Source organism: Neopsephotus bourkii, unplaced genomic scaffold, assembly GCF_033783945.1.
Source record: "Neopsephotus bourkii isolate Nb327-2 ecotype Australia unplaced genomic scaffold, CSIRO-AGI_Nbou_v1 NB_107, whole genome shotgun sequence".
Classification (NCBI taxonomy): Eukaryota; Metazoa; Chordata; class Aves; order Psittaciformes; family Psittacidae; genus Neopsephotus; species Neopsephotus bourkii.
This window is the reverse complement of record NW_026900624.1, coordinates 8735366-8762332: the sequence shown is the minus strand read 5'-3', so window position 1 is coordinate 8762332 and position 26967 is coordinate 8735366. Positions and strand designations below refer to the sequence as shown.

Below are 26967 nucleotides of genomic sequence, written 5' to 3'. Positions count from 1 at the left end.
AGTGCAATAGATGCCAAGGCTTAGATCCAGATTTAAAAGTTCGGTTACAAACAAGAAAAGGAGCAGCAGCACCAACACAGCAACCATAAGTCATAAAGGCTGCAGCTTTGTTCAAAAAGTTTCCTTTTTAACTGACCATCCTAATGTATCCTGCAGCAACATTCCTGTTGCTGGGTTACTGTGTGAATAAAGAACATTGGAAGATCAATGACATGTTCCATGAATTATGTCCAACCTAAATAATGAATTCCACACTGGAGTCTTTGCTGCTTCTCTTACCTCCATCCTGAAACTTGCTTAACCTTTCGAAGTATGATGATATAGGAACTTGAACAATATCTAGAATGGCGAGGAGAGTCCGGGTCAGTCTCAGAAGCTCACTAAAGCTATAAAAGCCAAAGTATATGAGGTTTCGAGCCAGATGTACCACCTGTAAGAAAAACGAATGAAAAATGAAGGTGACATCAGAAACCTTTGGAGTATTTGGCTGTGCAATACAGTTGCATTTCACACAGCAGCTTTCACAGAGATTCAGATCTAGAGTAGAATCAAAATTAGCGCATTAGTGATTTAAACGGGCCTTGGACTAAGAGCAGTGACATTAAATGTTTTTCAGAGTGAGACAGGACAATTGGCCAGTCAAATTAAACCAGAGAGCAAAACCAACATGAGATTTAGGAAGGTTTGAAAGGATACAATTGTATCTGGGATAATATATAAGACCAAGAGGAAAGACTCCAGGAAACTGTTTAAAAAGGAAGCAGCTGTGGAGAAGATGGAAGTCAGAAGAACAGTAAGATGATTGTTGTAAGTTTGAACAGAGGTGATTTCAGATGACCTGAGGCAGGCGTGCCAAAGTTTGGGAGGCAGGTTGCAGGAAAAACTATAAAAGCTGTAAGCATTTCCCTTTTATTTAAAGTTGCCTGAATCTAGAAGATTTAGGCCTATCTAAAGTTTCTGTTAGGAATTTCAAACAATATTTAAAAACAGTAATAGGCCATTCAGAGTATTTCCTTCAGTGTCATATCATACACAGAGAATAGGACTTATATTGAGAGAAAGGATTATTGCCATTCACCCACACACATATCCTTCCTTTTGCCAGAGAAATGCAGCCATCTCAGGAGAAGGAAGGAAAAATACAGCTGTTTGGCAGCAGATAGTAATGTTATTTTCTGCAGTTATGGTCATCACCAAGAACACTGGAATTAGGAACTGGTGCTTCTTTAGGACATTTTACACAGACGTTATTCTGTAACTAGCTTTGTTTTGGAAGAATCAATCGTATCTGAAATGAGGAAGAATACCATAAGTAGGATGCAGAAGTAGTACCTCGAATGTAAGTTTATTCTTCTCTTTGTCTCCAAAAGGAAAGGGCTGATTTACAACTTCTTTCAAGTACTCTTCTACAAATTCCATAGTTAGTGCAAACTTCCTCTTCATTTCATTCCTTGAAGAGTCTGTGAAAGAATCATATCTACAACACAAGGAACAGAAGGAAGGAAATTAAACACCTCTAATATCAGGATCTGCTCTTATAAAGAAAAAAATAAACCCATCACGATGCTATGAAGTTACTGTCAGTTCTCTAGTTCTCTGTAAGTAGAAGGGATAGAGATCAGTTGGTTCTTCATAGACACAGAGATGCACAAGTCTTCCTTCCAGCAGTACCAGGAAGGGTTGCAGTGAACAGGAATAACAGAGACAGGAAAATATCACAATTCTGGCAGATAGCACTCTCAAATCTTGCTGTGGCAATTCAGTAAGTCACTAAGTCTCAGCTGTCCTCCCTACTCATCATACAGAATTTGCTATTTCTACAAGACAGCAGATCACGAAAGCAGTGTGGGACAGTCAGCTTCCTCCTTTGCACCACCAACTAGGACTGATTTTTCATATATGTCAAAACAGTTTCATTAACAGAAGCAATTCTGTCTGCTGCAGCACTATACTTCTTCCTGTTTGTCTCTTCTGCCAGAAACTCCTTGTCTGGGTGTCTAGCCCAGTGGTGCTGCTCCACCAAGTCAATTAAGCCAGAGCGGGTTTCCACTAAGTCAGTGGGAAACCTTCTCCCATACTTAAATTTAACACGTTTAAGTACTTCTTTGCGGGGTGGAGGCCAAAGCCTCTGTGAACTGTTTCTGGGGCAATAATGATACCTAACTCTAAATTCTAGCTTTCCAACTGTGGCTTTCAGTTGAGCTTGAAGTATAAAACCAAGTTCTAGCCTAACAAACCTGTAACGTTAGGCAAAACTGAATTACTTCAGGTTCTGTTGGTTTGAGGAACGGCCATTCCATTTTTCCCTAGCTTGTTCCCCATAAGAACACAGTGCAAAATGAAATTGAAATATTGCCATGTAAAGCTACCCATGGAAGTTTCCAACAGTAACAATAATTAATAGCTCTGTGCTCTGCAACTGAATACCTTTTCACATACGTACACATCAACATTAGATATCTACAACCATTTTTTTCTGAGACTAAACCCCACAAAATGCTTTTGTACTTCAGCTTGGAACACGTTCAACTCACTCGTGAATCGTGATCTTAGTAGGAATTTCAGTCCACAATCTGGCATATCTGACAGGTACCACAGATTCCTGAGGATCCCTGTCCACATGCATGTGTAGCATTAGCCGACAAAATGAAGCCCGGAGGTCGTAAGGGAGGCTTTCATCAGACATGCATCGTAGGATCAAGTCAACCGACAGCTGTGCAGAAATCTGGTTGATGGCGAGATACTGGCGGTCCAGACACATCCTTGCAAAGAGGTTCAGTTGGTACCTTAATAAAAGGTAATAACATACGGTATTCAAAGAAATCAGTTGAAAATGGAGCGATGTACAATAGATTCTCACTTTAAAAGCATGATGTTAGCCTTTCTGATATAAATCCTAGAAAAGTAACAAGACTGACTTTGCTAAGCAAGTGATCAACTTACCATTAAAAATGATGTTAGGCTCCAGCCCCCATGAAGACTGGGCTTCCTTTGAAACTGAAAGGAAGCATTGTTCAACGGAAGGCTGAAGCATCTGGACTGTTATGGCAGGGGGGTTGGAACTTGATGATCTTAAGGTCCTTTCCAACCCTAACTATTCTATGATTCTATGATTCTGTTTGTTTTCAACCTGCTCCATGATTCCATTTCCCCCCTAATTCACAGGACACTAATTCTTCAGAGCATGCCTTGCTTCCAGGACAACAATACAGCCCAATAAATGAAAGAGAAGAAGTGAAATGATAGAGACACAAAGAGCTGTCGTGAGCAAAGGAAACTCAAGATTTGTCTGGAGTAGAGAGCAGAGATTGCGATTCCTACAGGAAAATCTTGAAACAAACTTTTAATCCTGCTTTCTGACATGACTCAAATTCCTTTTTTGATACTGGGAAAGTAACTGTATAAGAACAGCATCAGGTTTACATTTTCTTCCATTTGAATAAGAAAGCTTTCACCTGTAGTAGGTAAGAACTTCTAAGTCGGCTTTTGTGCCCTCCTTCGCCTCCTGAGCCAGATGCCTGATGGCTTTGCCATGAGGCTCCTTGTTACTGTCAATCCAATAAAGCCATACTTCCTCTTCATCAATGTCATCTGAGATGACTGGGCATTCCAAGGGGTTGTCCATTTGTGTTGAAACCAGCCTGCAAACACAAGCCATTCACAATGGAGCCACTAGCACACTGCTACAAATTCATAACAACAGAGCAAGTAACAAAAAGGTATGTTCTGATTATGGATGCTCACTTGGTCTGAATGAGAATGTCAGCATTCCCTGGGCTCAGCATAAACTTGCAGATGAGTTCCTGAGTTACTGGTATTGCTGTGGTGTTAGATACACACAGGTCCGATAGATAATCCAAGAATCTGCATTCAAAAATCCACAGATGCAACAGAAGACTTAAAATATGACACAGAAACATTGCAGAGGAAATCTCTAACATCCATCACTAATATGCTCATGGGAGCATATATTGCAAAATTCATCAACACACGATCTCTGCTGATTCATACTCTTGTAACTCACAACAGATAAAGATGAATAATAGCTTTAAGAGCCAGCCTGAATTGTTCTGAATGATCAGTCAGGGAGAGAAAAGAAAAATGTCCCAAGTTTGACAATTGTCAGCAAATCAAAAGCCAAAAACTTGTGCCAGAATTTAAGAGCAGCCTGAGGCTGTCTTAAATTTGGCTGGCAAGAGATCTCTACTGAAGGCTCTCTTCCTTGTAGAGAACAAGAAGCAAAAGTACACATTCTCACCCATCTTCCCCATCAGGTAGCATTTACCTCCCTAACGCAAGTAGCAAGGAGATGTGACTTGTCCTGGAGATAGCCATGTGCCTTCACATGAGCTCCATTGCACTGGAGGAGTTCATACCTCCTCAGTTTAGTTATACCTTTTAAACTCCCTGAAGTGACACAGCCAACAATGAGCGAAGATCTGTCAGGAGCTGAAGACAGGACCTCTGTATTCAAGGAGGTCATTCCAAGTAAAGCAGAAATAACAAATCTTTTCATGGAAATCAGTTTCCTACAAATTTGTCTCTCAAATGTAGGTTTTCTGATATTTAATAAGGTTCAGGCTGAGGCTTTCCTCGCAGTTGGGACATTCATTAGGTATCTGCTTCTGTCCCACTTTCATGGATTCCTCTGTGTCTATTAACAGTAGTCCATATTGCAGCCTTTGCCTCACTGGAATATAAAAAAGGCCTGTTCCCTCTATGTAGCTTCTTTTCATGACATTTGTAGGCACTGAGTATCTCTGAGCCTGCCACTCCTCTAGCAAAGGAAGGTAAAACTGGGCGAGGGGTTCAAGAGCTGGTGGGGGAGCAGATATGAGCAGGCACACAGAGATCATATACTACACTTCCTTAGAAATCCACGTAAAAAAATTTACTATCTACTATCAGCCATTCAAAGATCCAATAGTTTGAACCTCTGTAAGTGATCATCCTACCAGAGGGAATCAGAAAATCATTTCTGCATTAGCACAGACTATACTCCCTTCTGAAGCCTGGGAACTGCAAGGGATGAGCACCAAAAGCGTTTTTAAGGTACACTTAGGAACAGTTTTATCCATCACTGAAATGAAGCTTTGTGACAACAGGTAATTAACAGTGCACAGCACCATTGCATCACAAACATGACATTAAGTAAATGGCACATAATTACATAGACTTCTGGGGGAGTTACCTAGTCGGAGTTAAAATGCAGGAAGGTTTTAAATTTTGGAGCTCATGCATTTTAGAGCATACTGCCGAAATTCTTATTCATGCAAGCAAGTGCTGCAAAATCTACAAGACTCTCCATGAAAATAAGCATCGTAAGATCAAGCCTTTACTGTTCAGATTGCACCCTTTTGGCAAGGTGCATTTTTCAAGCATTTATTGCCCTTGGACCTCAGCCTTAAAGGAGTGAATACACAGCAGTGGCACAATGTAGTTATGCAACAAATACTGTGACATTCTCTATCACAAAAAGTGTCAGTAAACACTAGGTTCCGTCAGCACTGAGAAGGAGCTGATTCTCATATAGTTTCCTCTTAGTACTGATCAAATCCAACAGAGCTTAGCAATGGAGAGGCAAAACGGCTGCAGACATATAGAGAATATTTGAAGCAGTGAAGCACCAGGACCTTGACCAATATCCCTAATCGCTAATAGAAAAATGGTATTCACAATTATAGGGGACATTATTTGGCCTTCAGTACATTGATTTCTTAGATTTGTTTAGTTCAGTAATTTTACAACTGAAAATCTAATAAGAAAATACATGCATTTCCTTTATATTCTGACCTAAAGCTAATAAAAAAAAATTCTAAATGAGTGAAAGTTAAGGCCAGAATTTTTCATTGGGAACAAGATCTGGTCTAGGACACATGTTCATTGGGATCTTCACTGACCTAGGCCCCTTTCAGGTCTGACCTGGAACTGCAACCTGCAGGAAAAGTGGTATTAATAAAAGGTTAGAAAAAAATCACATCCATGTAATTGCACTAAGACTGTTATCAGGGGAACCAACACGAGTGGCAGTTTCTTAGAGGAGCTACTGAGTTATAAGAAAGTTAAATTTCCGTTTGCTTCTCTGTATCCCAATCTGAACTAACCTCAAATTTTCAAAAAAGCCCTGTAAAGTATAAACCCTCTTTTCAGTAAGCTCTAGTTCTGAAAGGCAGATATGGTCAAATCCCAAGAACTGCATTTAGCTCTGATATTTTCTAGCATGACATGCATATACATGTAGGTTTTTTGTCTGCCAGGTCAAAACAAATTAAACTGGGAAAAAGACGAGAGTGAATAGCAGGCAGATTCACAGCTACTGCAAACAGAAAAGCCTATCAATACAGAACAAGAATGTTAAGTGGACCACTTCAAACCTTGGCTCTCGATTTCTCCTGAGTAAATTAACAAACGTCTCTATTTCTTTAGCCGTGATGTGTTTCTCTAGCAGCTTTCTGTTGTTGTGCAACAAAGCTGTGATGGTGTCTTCTGCCAGAATATCATAGCCAATCTGGGACTGCATGATGCAGAAGTTCTTAGCAATATATTCCTGAAAAAATGAAAATTCCCATGATGACCTGGTAAGCAGTAATGTTTTTCTTTTAGAACCAGAGGCAATTAGCAACAATAACTCTCAAAACTTTCCTCTCTGAACTGGCATGAACAGAAGAACATATGAACACCAAAAATATGTCCCCGGAAAGATTCAGTGATGACTAAGTCTCTTATTCTTTCATAAGCCAAAGAAATAAACCCATAAAAAGATAGACAAAATTCAAGCAACGGCAAGCAAAGTTTTAAAAGGAAAAAACAGAAGGTTTTATAACATTTAAGAAGCTTCCTTTGCTGAGTCTTCTTTTCCCTCCAAAGACAGAAATATTTCTGTAAAGCATTAGAAAGAAAACAAAGAAGCCATACATAGCAGTTCCATCTTTCATCTCTAGTCCCCTTAGCCCTATAAAGTTAGTAGAGGTTTTCTCTGCTGCAGTGTGCAAAGCACTAGACACCATGTTCTGAAATAGTTCTTGCTCACAGGGAGCCTACAGAATTGGGAAATCAGACTGCCTGATAGAAAAACCTCTGGTCTGATTCACTGCCATCCCTCTACAAATATTTAAGCAACAGAAACAGACAGTTTTACAGACTTCCCACTTTATAATCCAGAGTCCAAGAGCATAATTCTAATAACAGCTCATAAATGAAACAGTGGACCCCAGTCTTAATCTGAGCTTGTGAAAGTACAAGGTGAACCTATGATATTTATTGCTGATCATTCAATTCATATACAAACACCCACAAAACAAAAACACTGTTCCTCAACATGAGGCAGTATATTACAATGATTTCTTACTACTAACCTCCACAAAATCTAGTCCTTTCAGCATTACCACTTGCAAGTGCAGAGAGTGATGTCAAACCCATGATATATAATTGTAGGAACCAAGAGGAAATTTAATTATCTTTAGTACCACTGACCTGGTTCTTCCTATAGTCCTGTTGGGAATGTCTGAGAACTCTGTAACATAATCTTAACATGTACTTGTACGGGGCATATCTCTGGTCACCTAGGTCTTCAAGTCTCAGCATCGATCCTTCACCTTTGTCCTTAAAAGGAGCTTTGAGGATGCCAAATATCTGTTCGAAATCAAAATCACTGAGAATGAAAATCAAACCCAGATTTTTGCTTGCAGCTGTCAATGAAAATGTGCTCTGACAGGATCAGCACAAGGGCCTTACTGACCAAAGTCAGAAGTGAATTACTGCAGTTACCTACTGTGACTGAATAGAGGTGTGGGCACAACCTCAGATATTACAGCTTTCTGTGTTTAACTTCACATTTCCTGCCAACTTGATTGATATCGCTTCCTCTTCACAATTTTAAACATTATTAAGTGCCTTAACCTTAGGCAAATTAAGGATGAAAAGGAAGGACAACACTGGCTGCTGTCCATTCTCATCCTTTCTCCTTTTTTTTTTTTTAATTATTTAATTTCAGTAGGCTACTTAAAGAGAATATTAATTTTTATTTACATACAAGTTGAGCCTCATACAAAAAAGGTCAGCGATCCATAAGGGCATTAGAATTTTTCCCATATGATGAACCCTTTCAGGATTGGGACCATGGTGCAAGCTTCTTGCAAATTTTGTAAAGAATTTGCTATCAAATAAAGTCTTAAACGTTACTGGAATCACATGAAACTGCCATCAAACATGTTGTGTCCCCCCGTGCTTCTATCTGATCCACAGACCAGGAGGTGAGCCTTGACTGAGTAATGTCACATCTATTCAATCCAACCAGACACAAATCCAACAAAGCATAAGCAAGGTTACCTAAAAAGAACATTTTATCAAATCACTCTGTCCTACAATCTGTTTCTTAAATCAAGTTATTAATACAGTAGGACATACCTGAGCCAATATATTTTGTTCCCTCATTAATTTTTGTCGTTCTCTGTTTGGCTTGCTAATGACCACATCCAAAACCTCCTGCCCGTTGTTAGGCACATCAGCAACAAAGAAAATGAGATCTTCCAGTAACTTGGTTACAAACCTAGAATGAATAGACAAATCATTATTACAGACAATCATTCAACACTTGCTGGGATACATTAAGAAAGAAAAGCACTGTTTAGTGCAAGCTTTATCTAGCACAATGGAACTTCAATCACTGCAAAGTTAAGTTTGGCATGTACTTAAGGATTCCAGACCTTTGCTCACCAGAAGCTTAAATCCGTCACAGAGATGTTTACCATTGAATAACCACCAGAGGGGAAAAAGGGAGAAAAATACAGGATGCTGGATTGATGAAGAGTATTCAGAAAACCAAAATCTATACAAGCTGGCCTCAAGGACCAGGAACAGTAGAAAGACAGAGTTTCATAGCCTACCAAGGATTTTTATGCTTTATCACAGACATGGGTCCATGAAAAAAGAGGACTTCCTAGAGAAATAAAAACATTCTGTCACTAGAACATTTTCCTACTGACCTAAGAAACTCTTGAAAAATTACTATTTTTTTTCCACTCTTTACTACACAAAAGAAGATTTGGCAGAAGTGCTAAAAGGGACAGAGTTAGTAGTAATTCCTTCCATCCCACCTTCAGAAAAACCAAAAAGAAAGAATAAATATGCAAATGCAAAAAAAAAGTGGACCTTGCCTCCTTGTTACTAATGTACCTTGCCAGGCATGCACAGAAAGAAGTACAGATGACCACAGATTTCAATGAAACTCCATTAGAAGAGCTAGCAATATTTTACAAACAAAACCCAGCATGTCTCCTACCCTGGGGAAGCATCATCTGAATTTGGACAGCATGTAGTCTGTAATTACTAAACCTGTAGGCATGCTATGAAAGCAGCTGGAAGATGCCCAGTAGATTTTCTAAGTCATCTCTGGGAGCCAAACACAAAGCTTCCATTACCCACAAGAGGGCTGGGTTATTCAGCTAAACCCTCTGAGTGAGCTTTAGCTTTAAAAATCTCAGCCCACTGGTGGAGAACAGCAAGGCTCCCCCTACAGAAGTAATAAAGGTAGATGCAGGATGGAGCAACCAGGAATAAACTATTGGGACCCCTACTTTCCTAAGCAGGAAAGTGGTAAGACTGATAGAAGAGTTGCTTGGTTTTTCTCAAAGGAAGTCACAGGAACTAACAAATGATAGCACTATTCTGAAACCACTGTGAAATGTTTTATAAATGTATTAAACCACCCTCTCAACATCAAGACTTGATAATACTGGGTTGCAGTGACACAGCAGTGCAACGTTAATAGACGAATGTCACACCTTGATTATGCCATATCCCTCTCTGGTTCAACTCAATCGTGACATGGTCCATCAGCTTTTCAAGGCTGAGTATCAACACCCAAGCCATTATAGATTTGCCTGTTACTATAAATCCTCCACCTGATATTAAACCATCTGGTCTAAGTGCTACTGACAACTGATAGCAAAAATCCAGTTTTATCACCAAAACCTAACATTTTCAGCAAAACGCTGTGTATGATGAATGGTGGAAGAGAAGTTGCAAATTAACACTGCCAGAGATGCTGTCTAACATTCAGTTTAATCACAGACAGCTGAAAACAAGTAGGGAACTAAATCACCAGCAGTGGGATATATTTGGCTACAATGTGCAACAAAATCCCTTAATTCAGGGGCAGGTGTGAAGAACAGACATTTTAATAGCACTACAGCTGAAACACGGATGAATACAAAGGTAAACACCAAAATAATGTAAAATAGGAAAAGAGAACAGGGAAAAAACAAGTAAGAAAAGAAAGGGACTAACTGGGGCAGCTTCTCGATCACTCTGAGACTTTTCTCTCCTTTTCTTGCAGCATAAATGTGCAGTACAGTGAACTCCTCACAAATGAAGAGTCCTGCCCTGCTGCCCACCATATATTTGGCTTTCTTGAACATGATAATCAAATGCAGTGGACCCCTATATTACAGCTCAGAAGTGTGTTATCAAAGGAAATTAAGACAAACACCTCTGCATTTGCCCAGGGAGCTGGGGCAATTTTATGGGGCCGGTGAACTGGGGAAGTGCTGTTTACCTTCATTTTACGGATGAGATACACCGACCAGCCTGAGGTGCAGCAAGGATGCTCTGACAGAGATGGAATCTAACCCCAGACCAGCACTCACAGGACTGAAGTGCCCTCTCCCAATTTCACAGATACTATCAAATTATCCATTACTGCGATGTCATGAGTAACCAAATACCAATTTAGGAGGGAAAAAAAAACCAACTCACTAACCTCCTTTCATTCTGGGTTATTGTTCCATTCTCCAGCTTTTTAACAGTTGATGCTAGAACCTTGTTTGCATCATTGGCAAAGTCCAAGTCTCTGACCTCAGACAGAGGCACCGATACAATGGCAAAAGCTTCCTTGTCCTCTTTTGTTTGGCATGTCCCAATCTGGAATAGTTTGTGGTTTAATGTGAGCAAACAATTCTGTTACCTTTATCCTAATTATTATGCATATTTTATATGTTAGAAGTGAGATCACCAGAAGAGAACTTCAGGAATGAGTTTTGGATTTCAACCCCAAGCCATATGTGCTTACCTTTAACATCACAGGCCTCTCTTCATCAGTATCTATTGGAATGCTGGTACTAGTGACCCAAGTGTTAGTGCACAAATGCCTCAGTCGGACATAGGAGTTCCTAAAGAAGAACAAAGCAAACAAGTGGGGAAGGTGTGATGCAATACAACACACAACCATGACATGAGAGTTGAGGGCACAAGTCACACCAGTCACTCGTAATAAAAGGATAAGGAAGATACAAAAGATACTACAGCACCCCTTTCCCTTGTTTCCTCCTTTCTCACCCAGAACAGAGCTCCAACAAGAACAAAACAGCATCTTACGATTATGCAGAATGCTGGTTTTAAGTATTTATATAAGCCTAGCAGTAAAATATTCTTTAAAAAAAATATAAAAATAAAGGTGTTATAAAATCCCATCTGAATAGAAATGCATTTCATGAATAAAACCAATTCTTTTCTTCCTTTTTTTTTTTTCTGCAGAGTAATGAGCCCCTTCAAGTTGTCACAGCACAAAAGCCAGAAAGTAAAACTGACCATGGTTTCACAGCTTCACCATTATGATCTGCAAACCCCTGTTCAAAGGAACAAGCATTTACAGTACCAGTTCTCAACAGAAAATCAAGTGAACAAGAAGCAGACATGAGATTCTTCTAAATTCTTTCACATGATAATCTATGGTATTATCAAAAAGCAGAGCTGAGAAATCAATTACAATTGAATTCTACTATTTAAATATATTCACAGAGGTCTTCATTCACACTCTCATGGTGATGGGCTTTCAGTATTCAAGTAAGCAAATTATCTGGCAAAATTTAGCATAGCAAATACACTTCAAAGCTGCATACATCAGTATTTGCGGGTACCCCGCTTTAAAATCCACCCTCATAACAACTAGCCCCAAGTGTCTGCGTGCCCATTCAGTGACAACCTACACAGAGTGACTTATCTAACCAATCTCAGCAGCACACCAGTTGAAATTTCAAATATTGACAATTAAAACCCAGAAGCCACTTGCTGAATTCATTTTAATAGCAAATGTGTTCAGTGGCATCATGATCTGTCAGGGAAAGAGATGCCCAATTTACCATACACCTTATTTTGCTAGGAACAATTCAGTTAGATCTATTAGCAGTACAGTTTTTCAAGCAGTGCACAGGGCTCAATTCTGTCCTCTTATGTGCAATATTGTGCCCCTAATTTTTCTCTTCACAGACTCTTTTTAGGTGTCACTTGATTTATCCTTATAATTCTTTTACCCAGCAGTACCAAGTTTTATACATCCCTTGCTCATCCGTGAGCACACCTCACATTTTAACTGAAGGATAATACTTGTCTGTGTTTTATTTTTTCTGCTTTACTCACCTGCATAATACTATGAAGGAACCCTATCAATGCAGCACTATTTGCCTTCAACACACCCCACACCCCCGTTCTTTTTTTACCTTGGAACCAGGCAATCAGCTCTCTGAAGAGTGGTGGCATCCAGTTCAAAGAGAGATGCGATGTCATTTCCATGTGGCACAGAGACCAAAGTATACATAATCTTCTCCCCTGCTTGGCGTTTCTTCTTTGAAGAAGGAAGGTCGCCGTCTCTCTGCTGATTAGGCACAAGGGTTATATTTGCTTGCATGAGGGCCCATTATAAATTCACCATTTACCTTGCAGACAAGCAATAGATCTGAAAAGTACTTCTTTTTTTTTTCTCTTTTTGCATTCTAGTAAGAATGTACCATGACTGGCTTCGGAGTGTGCAACATAAAGGATGCACTTTGCCCCAGGCACATGGGGTCTCAGACAGTCATTATAACAACAGCAGGTCACAAGCTACAGAGAGACTGCAGTACAGTATACATTACTACTTGACACTTCCAACTTCAAAAAACCTATTCACTCCCAACAGATGTAACTACACAGTGCTCATTCGGAAAGGGCCAAAGTTAAAAGAAGAGAATAATGAAAATCTGATTTTTTTAAAGGGGGGGAGGGGATTAAAAATGTAAGCAATTTGCCGAAATCCACTGTTGTTTTATTTAAGTTTGCTCATTTTTATCTCTTACATGGCTAGAATCTCAGCAGCACACTTTCCAAACAGCAAAAGCCAGAGTATCTACTCCACTAAGGTCAGCTTGCTATTGGAATGGGGCACAACACAAAGCAGCAGCTAGGAAACTTTTCACAGGCTGATAATGCATGGGATGCTGGACCAAACATAGGTTTGAGTCATCCCACTGTAACTGGAGAAGCTTGTTCCCTTCAAAGGAGCCTAACTTTCAAGCCACAGATTTACAAAATTGTGTTGTGTTGCCACAACGATGGTGTGTTGTCATGCAAATCCAAGGTGATGATGATCTTCCTCCCATTGTCTGCTGAAAGTCCATGGGAATTTTGTGACCCAGCACCACTAAGCAGCCATCTTCATCTTCAGTTACCTACATACATTTGTCTTTACAGACTCCAAATGCTACCATTTGTCTTTACAGAATCCAAATCCTACCATTTGTCTTTACAGACTCCAAATACTACCATCCCTAAGCAGCTATCTTTGCTTGAAGGAGTAATTCAGAGTCTCTACTCATAATCACACAGCAACCAACAGAATTACTGGCATAAGTAAAAGCTGCTCCTCTGGGGTGTTGAGTTACACATATTACAAAAGACTAATAACCAATTAAGAGACTGGCAGCCCAGGGCCCTTCATGTACACAAAACGTATCACGGAGGGAGAGAAAAAGAGGAATGACAAAAGCCAAAGAGAAAAATTAAACACTGGAAACCTGAAATACTATTATAAAGATTTATATTGCACCACTAGGGAAGGGATGTACAAAGCAACATAAAAAGGCTAGGCTGTACTCAGTTTGCATTCGTGCCTTGATTAAAACCAAACCTCAAGGGATAATCAAGGGCAGAGCTTTGATTATTCATACTGCCAATTGAGATTAAGCAACCAAATCAAGGATGAGTGAAACTACGTAAAAAATAGCTAGTTATCATCTAATTTCAAGGCACTTTTTTAGTCCTTCCATAACATCAATTTTTTCATTAGCAAACGTAAAAAAATGCCAGCTTTCCATTCCATTACTTCTATCAAGGATAGAAGCAGTAGGGGAAAAAAAAAAAAAAAAGGAAGAAATAATATCAGACGTTTTTCTTATGCTTATCCACTCTAGAGAACTGTCACTAGTTTTTGAGAGGAAGGCTCCCTGAGACGAAGGGCAACCATCTTCTGTGTTTCACACAAGAGTAAACTCATCTGTCAGTCCCCATATCCTACCACATCCCACAACTAGACAAAATCACACAAAGAGCTAAACCTGTATGCGAGGACTGAGAAAATAGCATTTTTTTATCATTTCTTTACAAATTTTGTTTTACATATTCAGGAAGAGATACAAATTGGGGAGGCAAACTGTAAGAGAATCCTCTTAACAGCTTAATAGGCATGAGTCACAGCCTAACATCAAATGAAAATCTATTTCCTAAATTTAAATTGGAAAAACAGTTTAAAATTCAACAGGTCTGTAAAGGAGTGAATAGCACAGGAGTTTCTTACAGCACTCAGACTTGCTGATATTTCCCATAACTTACATTCAAATCTAGTTAGGGTTTCCCAGAAACTACCCACTCTACTATAATTTCCAAACTGTAAAGACTGGTATACAAAAAGGCAGGCCACTTCACCATTTTATGCATTTTTCCCCTGGAGCTTTGGGAAAAATACAGACCAAAATATAAAACCATTAATATAAAACCATATTCCTGCTCTGTTATACTCACTCATGACATAATGTCTGACCACCCCCAACAAGTCATTATGCACATGTTTCTATGACAGGAAGTAAAGTCAGAGTCAGGTCTCCAGTGCTTTAGTAGCTCATGCTAACCATTAGCTTTGTGAAGTAGTTCATCCTGCAGTTTCTCCCACTCACTAGTCTACCAACTACTGCATCCATGCAGTTGAGCAACACAGTTGGCTCACCAGGCCTAAATCCTGCCAAACCAGGCTTAGCTGTCAAACCAGACCTGGCACAGGAGCAAGAGCTGGGTTTTAGTCTAAAAAGAAAGACCACTTCAACAGAGGACAAGACAGTGTCTGCAACACTGGTAACCACAATGCCAAGCTTAGCTGTGCAAAATCAGACCTTCACAAAAGCAGTACAGTACATCCAGCACAAACCTCAGGACTCTCCTCATAATGTATTTTTAGGATCTCAGACATACCTCACAAGCCAACCTGGATTACTGGTGTTAAGCACTAGTCTTGGAAAAAAAAACATGCAACAGGAAGTGACCATCAACTTGACAGCTTTGAAGACAACTTACATACATGGAGCACATGAGAGAAAGCAATACTGTCATTAGATATGAACACACATGGAATTATACTTATGTCTGAATTATATCTGAGTGCATATGCCTCTGTGTGTGAGAGAGAAAGAGAATGCACACACACTTGCACATAGAAAGTTTCTTGTGATTAATTTAGTAAGCAGTCATAAGAAACCGCACTTAACCTAGCCATTACTGAATCAGCAGATGAGTCTATAATGAGGATGTGGAAAGAAGTGAGAGTATTAGAATATTTCGAGTTAATTAGACAATATGATCAGCTCAGGAGAAGCACTGTATTCCTAACCAGATGAGAACAAGATGACATTTGCCCAGGGAAGAAACTGGCCTATGAGCAGATGCAGCCAGCAAAACCAGATTAAATGAAGAGAAGGGAGATAAAGAACCGTAAAGGGACTCAAATGCAGAGAAAATAAAATCCAACTTAAAGCAATATGAAAAGGAAGCAAATTAACAGTTTCAAAGATACTGGCAATGTGGTCAGTCACAGCCAAAGAAAGCACTCCCAAGGCTTCTTCAGAAAGGAAAAGAAAAGCAAGTGAATTACATGCTATGAGTAGAGAAGAAGTGCAAGAATTGTGAGTAAATCAACATTAGGAAATAGTAAATTTGGTAAGAAAAAAAAAAAAAAAAGGTTTTGATTGTCCCAAACTACCGGCAAACTAGTGACAGACTGTTGCAAGTCAAATCAGATAAATATCCAAAGTGAGGAAGGTGGAATCACCTCTGTCATGCGTTGGTTAAATCACTCACAAAGATGAAGGAAATGAACATTCAGATCCCCTTCTGTCTGGCAGGAGGTGGATCTACACCTTCCAAATTACCTGGTCCAAATACCAGGTGATACAGAGTGGAATCAGCCCACTCTGCCTAAAAACCTAAGTGTCCACCAAACAAGAAGGCTGCTGGCCCCCCAGTGACAAACCTCATTCTGCAGCAGTAAAGCAAAGCACACTACCCACATGTAGAATGGGACTTGATCAAGAGAGGGAACTGAACATAATCCTACCAGCAGTCAGGGCACTCTTCCAGGTGGTACTCATATAGGAAAGAAAAGGCTGAGAGTTCAGAAAAGGAGTCCTAGTTAGTGACAATAACCAACCACTTTGGTGAGGAGTAAATATCCTGATTCAAGCTCACAATAAAGCCCATAACTTTGGGCTACCACCGCTGATTAGCAGTGCACCGTACTGATTGTAAAAGCTTAAAAAAACCCAACACACACATAATACAGTGTTTGCAATTTGAAGGACAAAAGTAACTGGAGACAAATCCCATATTGTAATCTGAGACAAAATGATCAGGTACAATCAGACTTGTCTCTCGTGAGACTTGTAGCCCAGCAGATAACCCTTCTTCACAGCTCTTAATATAATTTGCCAGTAATTGTGACCTATCCCAAATCCCCGTTATTCAACTCAATTGGGTATCATACCTAAATACTGGGACATTTACGTGGAGTTGTGCTTGGGAGGGGCCTTCATTTCAACTGCAAAAAGCAATATAAAAACATGACAGGCCTGAAATACCTTTTCTTTTAGAAACCAAATCTACAATTCCAATTGCTGAAGACACCTCTTGTGGCATAGAGATAGACAAGGATAATGCCCTGCTCCTGAATGAATACATTAAGCTGCACTACAGATTTCAGCAGAAATTAAATTTAATAGCCGCCAGAGTTCTGAAAATGCCTGTTAAATCCAGTACAATGTGGTATTTCAATATCTTAACCCAGTTTAGGAGGCTCTTACAAAACCAGCATTTTCACAGAGCAGTAACGCAAGCAGAGCTCCATAGGTTAGACTGATTTTAAAAAATCCTATATGAAAAGAAAATCAAGTAAATTAATGGCCAGCCTTTGCTCCTGCATGTTAGGAAGCCCTGGCAGACAGCACAGCAGTTAGCCTCCTATAACACCTTCAGTGTTGACTCATTTGTGAGTCATCGCATTTTTAGCAGAGACATCACGTTGCAATTCTGTTGTTAGGAGCCAGAGACATTCTGTAAGAAACAATGTATGCGTTTTCGGAGCTGATTCAGACCTGTGTGCAGCAGCAGAATAATAATAATGTGCCGGCATCTGTGTCTGCCCTTCTCCCCCAGCCTCTCAAGTGGCCTGACTGCTGGCTTTATATAAGCACAGACACTGCCATTTTAAACCTGATTATTTTTCTTTGCGCCCCCCCTCTCTCCTAGTTTTTAACTTTTATCAGATTGTTTATGGCCAGGTTAATTCCTAACCAAGCCTTTAAAAACACCCAATAAATTCCCCAAGCCCATTCTACTTCCTTAAACTGCATCACCTGAGTTCCACAATATAAAATTTTAACTAAGCAAACTTAGTTGCTGGAAGGTAAAATAAATTTCAAAAACTGATTTTACAATGTTTATCAGGGAAAAAGAATAATCACCTAGATTGGATGCAAGAAAAAGAACTCTGAATTGCAGAGTTGGTTGGAATTCACAAATACAGATAAACAGAAGTCCAAGGAGATACATCAAATTGCATCTAGAAGATGTCCAACTTCCGTACAAGAAAAGTAAATGTATACCAGTCTTAACCCTAAGAAAAATATCAACAATAAAAGCTAGTTGGGAACTAGCTAGGATTAGTGCACTCTCATGAAAATGCAAATGTTAAGGTACCTATCCAAAGACAGCCTTTAATACAAAGGCACTAACAAATGCCAGGTTCCCAGCTGTTCTTGACATTTCCCCAATGTTTATAGCATTCTTCTGATTAGAAATAATAGACTACTTTGCAGCATAAAATACACCAATCTCAAATTTAATGGGAGCTGTAACACAGAGCACTGTGTTTTGATGTATGACACACTACAATCTCCTAGCCTTCAAGAGAATGAAGAAGCCTTTTTTTGATAACGCCTTTAAATCACAGAAAGGTCTCGCCATTAAAAAAATAAAAATAAAAATCTTCCAGAGTTTATATGTGAGGAAAATATGTATAAAGAATATTAATCAACTTATTGTAAGGCCAAATTTTACCAGAAATGAAAGCAATGTTTCACAAGACAATTTGGCTGGATTCTTAAGAAGGCAGCCCATAAATGAGCAGTAAATTGCAGTCCAAACAATGCTTTAAAGCTTGGGAACAAAAGTTCTAATGACTTCCAGTAATATTTATGTTCTCTGGGGCCAAAAGCCTTTCAGACTCTTGTGTCACTTAAGGCAAGGCAGAAAAGATACACCTAGGCAGAGCCTAGGTGTCTATGCCCACTACTGCACCACAGAAAAAACTCCACTGCTGCTTCCTAACACTCAGTTGCCTAAGCAACTGTGATGAGGACTTGTAAACCAGGCAGCGAACATGCACAAGGAGCCCTATCACACATTTAGGAGTTAAGGGTTGGCATGAAACACACAAATGGCTTTGCCACCTTTAAAACCCAGAGGACATATAAGGAGCTCGTACCCTTTTATCCGAAAGACTAGCAGAGAAAAGCAAAGCACGGGCTGCAGGCTCAGTTTCTCCCTTCAGTTGGAAGGATTCAAGTAGGCATCTCCCATTGTCCTGCTACTCAGGCTTCAAATCTTGCTGTGGTTGGTCTACTTCCACCTCCCCTCTAGAGCAGATTTACTTTGCAGACAGTATTTCAAAAGTAATTGCTTCAAATGTGAAAAAGAAGATGCCTTTGCAGTTAATCGGGTGGTCACCTATCAGAAGAAACACTAGATGAAAACCATGGAGCAAAGCAAGCCTGTGTGCTCCAGGTTAAGTGCATATTGGATACAAGACTAACATAGCTGGCCCTTAAAGCACTCCAAATATTATAAGATTCATGTACGTTTGAGGAATAATTCAAACTACTGCATCATTCTAATTTAAAAGAAATTCCTGCACAGGGACATGAAGCTTTTCTGCTCAGTTGCTCAAGGCCAGAATGAAGGCTTAAAATAGCCATTGCTGACTAATGCTATTTCCAACAAGACTATAAAGGGGTGAAGAATCCAAAGGGATTTCTGCGATGCTCAAAGTGCCTGCAGGTTTAGATTTACTCGGAGGTGTTACCAAACGTTGTTAGGAGTTCTTTCACAAAACATTTTTCAGAAGGAAATGCTTCGTGGGTAAGCTAAAATTTTCAGGGACATCAGTTTTGATCATCAATAAATTTTTATTTAATTTTCATTGGAAGTATGTGCCTAATCTGATTTATCTCCTCTGGGTTTTTAATTGAAACAAATACTCAAGTGGATTAAGCCAAACTGTTAGAGAAGTCACCTTTAACATTTGTGTTCAGGTTACTTCTGTGCTTTTTTTCATTGTCCAGTCCAGGTAATATTTAACTATTTAGATGAACTGGAATTGCTACAAGTAGAAACCCTATACTACATCTAAATACTACAGTGAGGAATAGTAATATTGGATCCTTGGTGACAAGGGCCTAACATCTAGCCCATACATGAAGTAAGACATAGGTCTTACTTCAGACTAGCTGTAGTCTGATTTTCTGGACTGAGCACCCATGAAACGTTAGAATACAGTAGATATTGTATATCTACCCTGAAAAGGGTGTGTGATTCTTTTCATGTTCATCCAAGAGAATACAGGTTTAGATGCTTTGAGATTGCTCTGCAAATTGTAGTGTCTTAAGTAGGGAATAACCTGGAGATTTGATTCAGAAATACCATCGTGATGTGACTGACAATGTTACTTCAGATCCATGCCTACAAGACAAGTTCTAATGTTCACAGAGCAAGAGCATGAACCCAAGCACTTCCAGGCAAGCACCCTACTCAGTAAGGTATTCTAGAACTTCTCTTGATTTCCATTCAAAAGCTCCAAAGGCTTCAACTGTCACTGCAATACAGAAGAGAAACAACTGGTGGAACTTCATATTTTCATGGGAAAGAATTCTCATTTCTCTAGACAGCCTAGCTGTTACTGCTATATTGCCATTAATACCAAGTACCCGGGAAGATGGAAAACCGATGTTGCCAACTCCTACAAAAGTCTCCATTTTTATTAAAATTGTAGTCCTGAAGGCATGTGATTATGTAAGAATCTTGGGTTTCATTTCATGAAAAATAAAAAATTCTTCCCCATGCAGAGGAAGACTTGAAAATGTGTCCTCTTAAAGAACAACAGCCGGAAGGCAAACAGAAAGAAATTAAACTGAATTTTTTCAAAGAAGGTCCCAGCGTTTTCAAGGCGATCTCATGAATTTGATGGAGGAATTATTCTTTTTTGGGCTACTTGTTGTCTCCGTAACAATAAAGTTTCCCCAGGGTTTTAACTCCACTTTCTTCACACCTTATAAACTACAACACGTCTGACCTTGCCTTGTTAGTTAGAATTAGCTAGCATACTCTTGATGCAATACAAGACGAAGGCTGCTGCTTTCTAGCAAAGTGCATAAGGCCTTTGTCCAACCCATCCACACTGCAGCCAGGACAACTTGGATCCTTGTGAAGATGTCATCCTTGAGTTGCCTGAAGGGTGGCAGGGCTCAGACTAAGCCTGTGCCTGAATATATGCTCACATGTAATTCAATTCAGGCAATACTGAATAATTTGGGTGGCATGGTTTAGTGTGAGGTGTCCCTGCCAATGGCAGGGGGGTTGGAACTTGATGATCTTAAGGTCCTTTCCAACCCTAACTATTCTATGATTCTACTAAAAAAGGTCCCAGCATATTCTTAGATTTAGAGCCATACTTGACTGACAAACATGACCCAAGGGGGCTTGTCTCCACAAGCAGGACCTCTGAATCGGTACTAGCACATAAGTAATCAAACTTGCTAGTCCCTTGTTTTCCTTGCTAAAAAGGGTGGTGGGTTTTGCCATGAATACATCTAATTTGAGAAGAACTAATGCATTTCATATCTGCAGTCACCAAGCAGATCAGCTTCCAATTAATGCCAATTTGATGCAGAATTTGAGTAAGTTTCCCATCATTTGCCTTACACAAGGGTAAACATTCTGTAATGCCACTTTCGAGTTGCACCCTAGCTTACACAGGACACGGAAAACAATCTCAGCAGCTGTAACATGTAAGCAAAAAAGAAAGCTGTGAAGGATTTTCATACATTTGGCTGTATTGGGTTAAAGATACAGTATTTCCCAGATCATATGTAACATATAAATTCCACTTACCAAAGCTTTTCCTTCATTTTTACCTTCTGGATAGTGTGGGTTAAGCTGGAAAAGAAAAGAAGTCAAATACTGTCTTGATAGCTTTTGGACATTTTAGAACTGCAGGATAGGATTTGGTTCAGTTCTGTATTGTGTACCTACCCTATAGAAGGACAGTGGAATATTTAGAACGAGTATGAGAACAAGGATATAAGAATTATACTCTTATTATCATTTGTGTGGCATGGTTTATTGTGAGGTGTCCCTGCCCATGGCAGGGGGTTTGGAACTAGATGATCTTAAGGTCCTTTCCAACCCTAACTATTCTATGATTCTATGATTCTAATTATGAAGTCTTTCTGACTGACTTAATTGGCTCTGTCCTCACTTTAAAAAAGTGCATCTTGCAATCAAGCTTGTTAATTCAAAAGAAGAATCTCAAATAACCAAAACCAAAAAGAAGGATGAAGAAAGCACAGATAGTTACTAATCTAAACACAGCAAGTTACAGTCACCCACATACACAAGCAACCACTTCCAGCATTGACCTTAAGCAGACAGATTGAGATAATGCTAACATGCTTCACGTTTACTGAGATTTTACAGGAAGACAGTGAACTTGGAATAAACACACCTTTGAAGCAGGAATGGCAGTGCCACTACAGACGAGTGTTTAATTGCCTTGTGAATCTGTTTAATCATTATTAATGGGGATAATATTTTCCATGTCATACCAGGACTATCAAGCATTAATTAATAACTAAAGTAGAATGAGAAACTTTGATAAAAGACACTATATAATAATATGTGTAAAGTATTACTATTTAACAGTGGTTAATATGATTTTACTTATGACAAAGGAAATATGTAGACTAGAAGATGAGGGACTATGTAGGCAGATACATACTCAAACAAACACACATACACCCACACACTGGCTGCATACGAAACCTTTCAAGATTTGACTTACATAATGAAGCAAGTTTGCCTCAATATTTACCATGTTCCCTGACACAGGATATGCCGTCAAACCACTGGAGATGCTGAGGTGATATTATTAGTTATATAATGTAATTTAGTTCTTAAGCTATGACAGCATGTGTACATTTTATAATAAGTACAGTCATTTTCTTGGCTTGAATTTGGCCAGTGTGGGAGAGCCAGAAGTGAATAGCAAGCTGAACAAACCCCAGTAAAACTTCTCAATATCACGTCACCATACATCTAACATTACACAGACAACTACTGTGGAGAGTTTTTATTAAGTTTATAAGGTTTTTATTAATACTGCATCATTTCTATCCCTTTACCCAAAAAAGCCAGTTCCTCCCTGCTTCATGAGCTTAACAAAAGAAGGAAAACTTTTATGCTCCTAAAATTGCTGCAAATACCTTCCCCTCTGTGCCATGACTTGATGTGCTAATATGCAAATGCCCAAAGGTTTATTCTCCTGCTTCATTTCGTAATTTGCTTTAGCCACTGTGTTACCATCATAAATCTAATTCAGAGAGCCTGCTTGCATCCCTGCCTTTGTACCTATTCCAAATCTTGCATTTTGCTCCTCCATGACATTCTCACACAGCCTCCTAGCTCCAAGTGCCAGCAACAGGAATGGGAGACAAACACCAAACAACAAACAACTAGAAACTATACATACATATATCCATACATATATGGTAACTGTTTTCATACAGTTTTGGTTTCTCACACTTCTTTCAGCATTATACTTCTTACACCTTAAAATAATTCTACTTGCCCATTCTAAACAGCCAAGCTAAGGTCTCTACCTTTGGTCCTCCATCTGGAGCCAGCAAAAATTATCGGGCAGCGCTCCTTAGTCACAGCCACACATAGTGGCCTTTCAGCACAAGTGTAGAGAAGATACAGAAAGGCTAAATTCTACGCTACATTCAGATTCTAATGGTTGTAAGCACATGAGGAAAAAGTCTGGTTATCTCAGGTTTGTCACTAGAATAAGAATAGAGGACCATGCGCTGAGGACAAGATCTTCAAACGGACTAAAGCTATAGTGCTTCACTGAAGGGCCTGAGTGAATATAGTTGCCCACCTAGTATGAATTGAGCCCTGAATTCTGCTATTCTTCAGCTGTTTGCTTTCAACATAATGATGCTTAAAAAAAAAAAAGAAAGTAATATAGCAACAACAGGAGAAACTAGGAAAACCTCTCTCCCACACCACTTCTTGCCTACTTTAAAAATGACTGAACAGATTGCCCTCAAATTTCCAAAATAGTTCACTTGTGGACTGAGGCTGAGATAGAAGGCTCAAATGAAAAATGAAGTACATCCTTACTGATGTTTTTTTCTTGCCCTACTGTAGCAGAAATAATAAAACTAAAAAGATGCTGTTTAAATAAAGTTCTGAGATGCTGACATTAAACCAGAAACACGATGGAATGCAGTTTTAGGGCTGTTGTTCATGGCCCCATTTTCAGTTGTGCTGAGCAGCTGCCACTTTCATTTCAGCTAAGGTTGTTGGTCCTGAGCATCTCTGAAAATCAGACTATTAGCTATTATCCCATACTAAATTCTCCAGGTAGAGGGGCATAAATCACAGAGTGTTGTATGTCATATTACCCCTAGTTCCAAGTTCCTTTTCAACATCCAAGTACAGCAGAATGAGCTAAGAACACAGTTACCATCTTAACACTCAGAAACCTATTGCTTTTTCCAATTTGTATAAGATTACGTCCATGTTGTTCAATAAACCCCCAAAGCAGAAAAAAAGCTTGAAAATAAAAATATTTTTTTTTTCCTTGTTGCTACTGAAATCAAGTAAAATTCTTTGCAGGTGTTTCAAAAGCAAGAATTCTACACTAAAGCGAGACCCCCTAAAGCTCAACAGCCTTCAAGCTTTTTTCTGTCATTGGCTGTGTTGAAGTTGCGATGAAGATGCTACTACTTAAGTGTAGCTTAAATACGGTACTGAATATTTCTGTAGAATGCCACTGGAAGGTGCATGCAGTTAATACGTAGTAAGAATATGATGCATTGTAGACTGCAGAGCTCAAGCAAGCATGCTTATACAAATCATTATTATAATAGCTTCATTATCTTATTTTTTTAGAGTATGTCTCTAACAGCTTCTTTTCCAATGCAGAATAAACCAGAAATCCTAGTCCTCTGCTTCTTGGTTTTTTCAACAAACTTAGTTAGATACAGACATTTTTACCTTTCTAGGGGTGGGAAAGGAAAAGGTATGACAAAATGATGGTTCAGCTTCCTCATGGCTGAAAACTAAGCAATATCAAAGACACTAAAATAATTTCATGTTATGGCAAGCTCATGAAACTTACCATAATATTTCAACACTCACCCATTATGTAAGGCCATACAACCTAATCACCTGAGTAAATGGGAAATGGTGTATGGCCATAAGGAAGGTGCAGTCTACATCAAGTAACACAGATCACATTAGTAGAGAACAACTCGGGAGGGACAAAGAAGAACTCGCACCAGTGAAGTGCTGAACTAGCCACCTGATAGCAGTTGTGCTCATCCTTCATCACCTGGTGGGACAGCTGACAGGTGGGGATTTTGCAGTTGGGCAAGGCTATGGTAATCAGCTCTCACAGCCCCAGTGGCAATGATTTATGACACCACAGACACTTCACCTTTTTCAGTTGCTTATACATATGAACACAGACCCAACTCTACACAAACTCCAGCATAAAATCTCCTGAACTCCAGAAAATGGGGTTACCGCATCAACTTTTCTTTCAAGTCATAGCACCATGGAAGAAGACATGGTTTTACACACACAGGCTAACAGCACACACTGACTTAAGCTGCTGCATGAGCTTTTCCTTATCCTAAGGCCTTATCAACAGATAAGTACCATTGTACCTGCAAATGCAATCTCCATAATATAGTTCACAGGAAATATCTTGAACCTCAACTTGTCTTGGAATCTGAATACGATATCTCTATTGATTAAAGCTAGTTAAAGTTATAGTTTTCAAGACTTCACAGTGCACAATCTCCTGAGGTTCTACTGTTGAGCAGGACAACTTCTCATTATCACATTATTCATAGAATCACAGAATCATAGAATAGTTAGGGTTGGAAAAGACCTTAAGATCATCTGGTTCCAAACCCCCTGCAGGGACACCTCGCACTAAAACCATGTTACCTAAGACTCCACCCATCCTGGCCTTGAACACTGCCAGGGATGGAGCATTCACAACTTCCTTGGGAAACCCATTCCAGTGCCTCACCACTCTTACAGTAAAGAATTTCTTCCTTATATCCAATCTAAACTTCCCCTGTTTAAGTTGAAACCCATTACCCTTTGTCCTATCACTACAGTCCCTAATGAAGAGTCCATCCCCAGCATCCCTATAGGCCCCCTTCAGATACTGGAAGGCTGCTATGAGGTCTCCACGCAGCCTTCTCTTCTCCAGGCTGAACAGCCCCAACTTTCTCAGCCTGTCTTCATATGGGAGATGCTCCTGGCTTTAATTTTATTTTTGCATCTTCAGATGCTTTAAAGTCCAACAGCTGCAGACAAACAGTTTGGAATTACTAAACATGAGCCAGGAGTTTGCGCTCATAGCCCAGAAAGCCAACCATGTCCTGGGCTGCATCAAAAGGAGCATGACCAGCAGGTCAAGGGAGATGATTCTCCCCTCCTACTCCACTCTTGCGGAACCCCCACCTGGAGTAGTGCATCCAGCTCTGGGTACTCCAATATAAAAAGGGCATGGACCTGCTTTAGTGGGTCCAGAGGAGGGCCACGAAGATGATGAGAGGGCTGGAGCACCTCTCCTATGGAGACAGGCTGAGAGAGTTGGGGTGGTTCAGCCTGGAGAAGAGAAAGCCCCAGGCAGACCTTACAGCAGCAACCTACAGGGGCCTACAAGAAATCTGGAGGACTTTTTACATGAGCATGTAGTGAGAGGACAACAGGGAATGGCTTTAAACTGAAAGAGGGGAGATGAGATTGGATTAGGTGGAATATGATTCCCAGAAAAGTTGTGGATGCCCCATCCCTGGCAGTGTTCCAGGTTGGAGAGGGCTTCAAGCAACCTGGTCTAGTAAAAGATGCCCCTGCCCATGGCAGGGGGGTGGAACTAAGTGGTGGTTAAGGTCCCTTCCAACCCAACCCATTCTATGTCCCTATGAATTTCACATTTATACTAAACGCTGCTTTCTTGAGGAATGAAAGAAGAGTACCAAAGCAGGTTATTTTTGGATACTCAATTAAGAAGGAGAAAGAGGAGTTTGGGGAAAGAAACACCCATGCTGATTTTAATCAAATTTTTTAACTAGGTAAAAAATATTTAAACCATCTCATCAGAGAAAGAATTAGACTGCTAAATTTCAGCTAAATGAGCATTTTAACAACTTGGTTAAAATCTGCATTTAAGAAGGATACCCTGACAGACAAGGAATAAAAGGATCTAATTCAACACACGTAAACAGTTCCCACTTCATTCGAAAACCAGCCTGT

At 39.6% G+C, this 26967-nt stretch overlaps 1 protein-coding gene across 5 annotated transcripts in view; it reads right to left on the bottom strand.

The window, feature by feature from the left end:
* ITPR2 (inositol 1,4,5-trisphosphate receptor type 2) overlaps nucleotides 1–26967 on the bottom strand; it is a 257303-nt gene that overhangs the window by 167406 nt on the left and 62930 nt on the right. For 4 of the 5 annotated variants that reach the window (XM_061359821.1, XM_061359829.1, XM_061359812.1 and 1 more), the window contains exons 10-21: nucleotides 21517–21561; nucleotides 12495–12649; nucleotides 11069–11168; nucleotides 10760–10920; nucleotides 8407–8548; nucleotides 7474–7632; nucleotides 6375–6547; nucleotides 3745–3864; nucleotides 3456–3641; nucleotides 2535–2786; nucleotides 1333–1477; nucleotides 280–430 (exon numbers count right to left, since the gene is read on the bottom strand). In XM_061359821.1, coding sequence (XP_061215805.1) covers nucleotides 280–430; nucleotides 1333–1477; nucleotides 2535–2786; nucleotides 3456–3641; nucleotides 3745–3864; nucleotides 6375–6547; nucleotides 7474–7632; nucleotides 8407–8548; nucleotides 10760–10920; nucleotides 11069–11168; nucleotides 12495–12649; nucleotides 21517–21561 — 1789 coding nt within the window. The remainder of the gene's footprint in view (nucleotides 1–279; nucleotides 431–1332; nucleotides 1478–2534; nucleotides 2787–3455; nucleotides 3642–3744; nucleotides 3865–6374; nucleotides 6548–7473; nucleotides 7633–8406; nucleotides 8549–10759; nucleotides 10921–11068; nucleotides 11169–12494; nucleotides 12650–21516; nucleotides 21562–26967) is intronic. The other variant, XM_061359798.1, reaches the window with a different exon arrangement.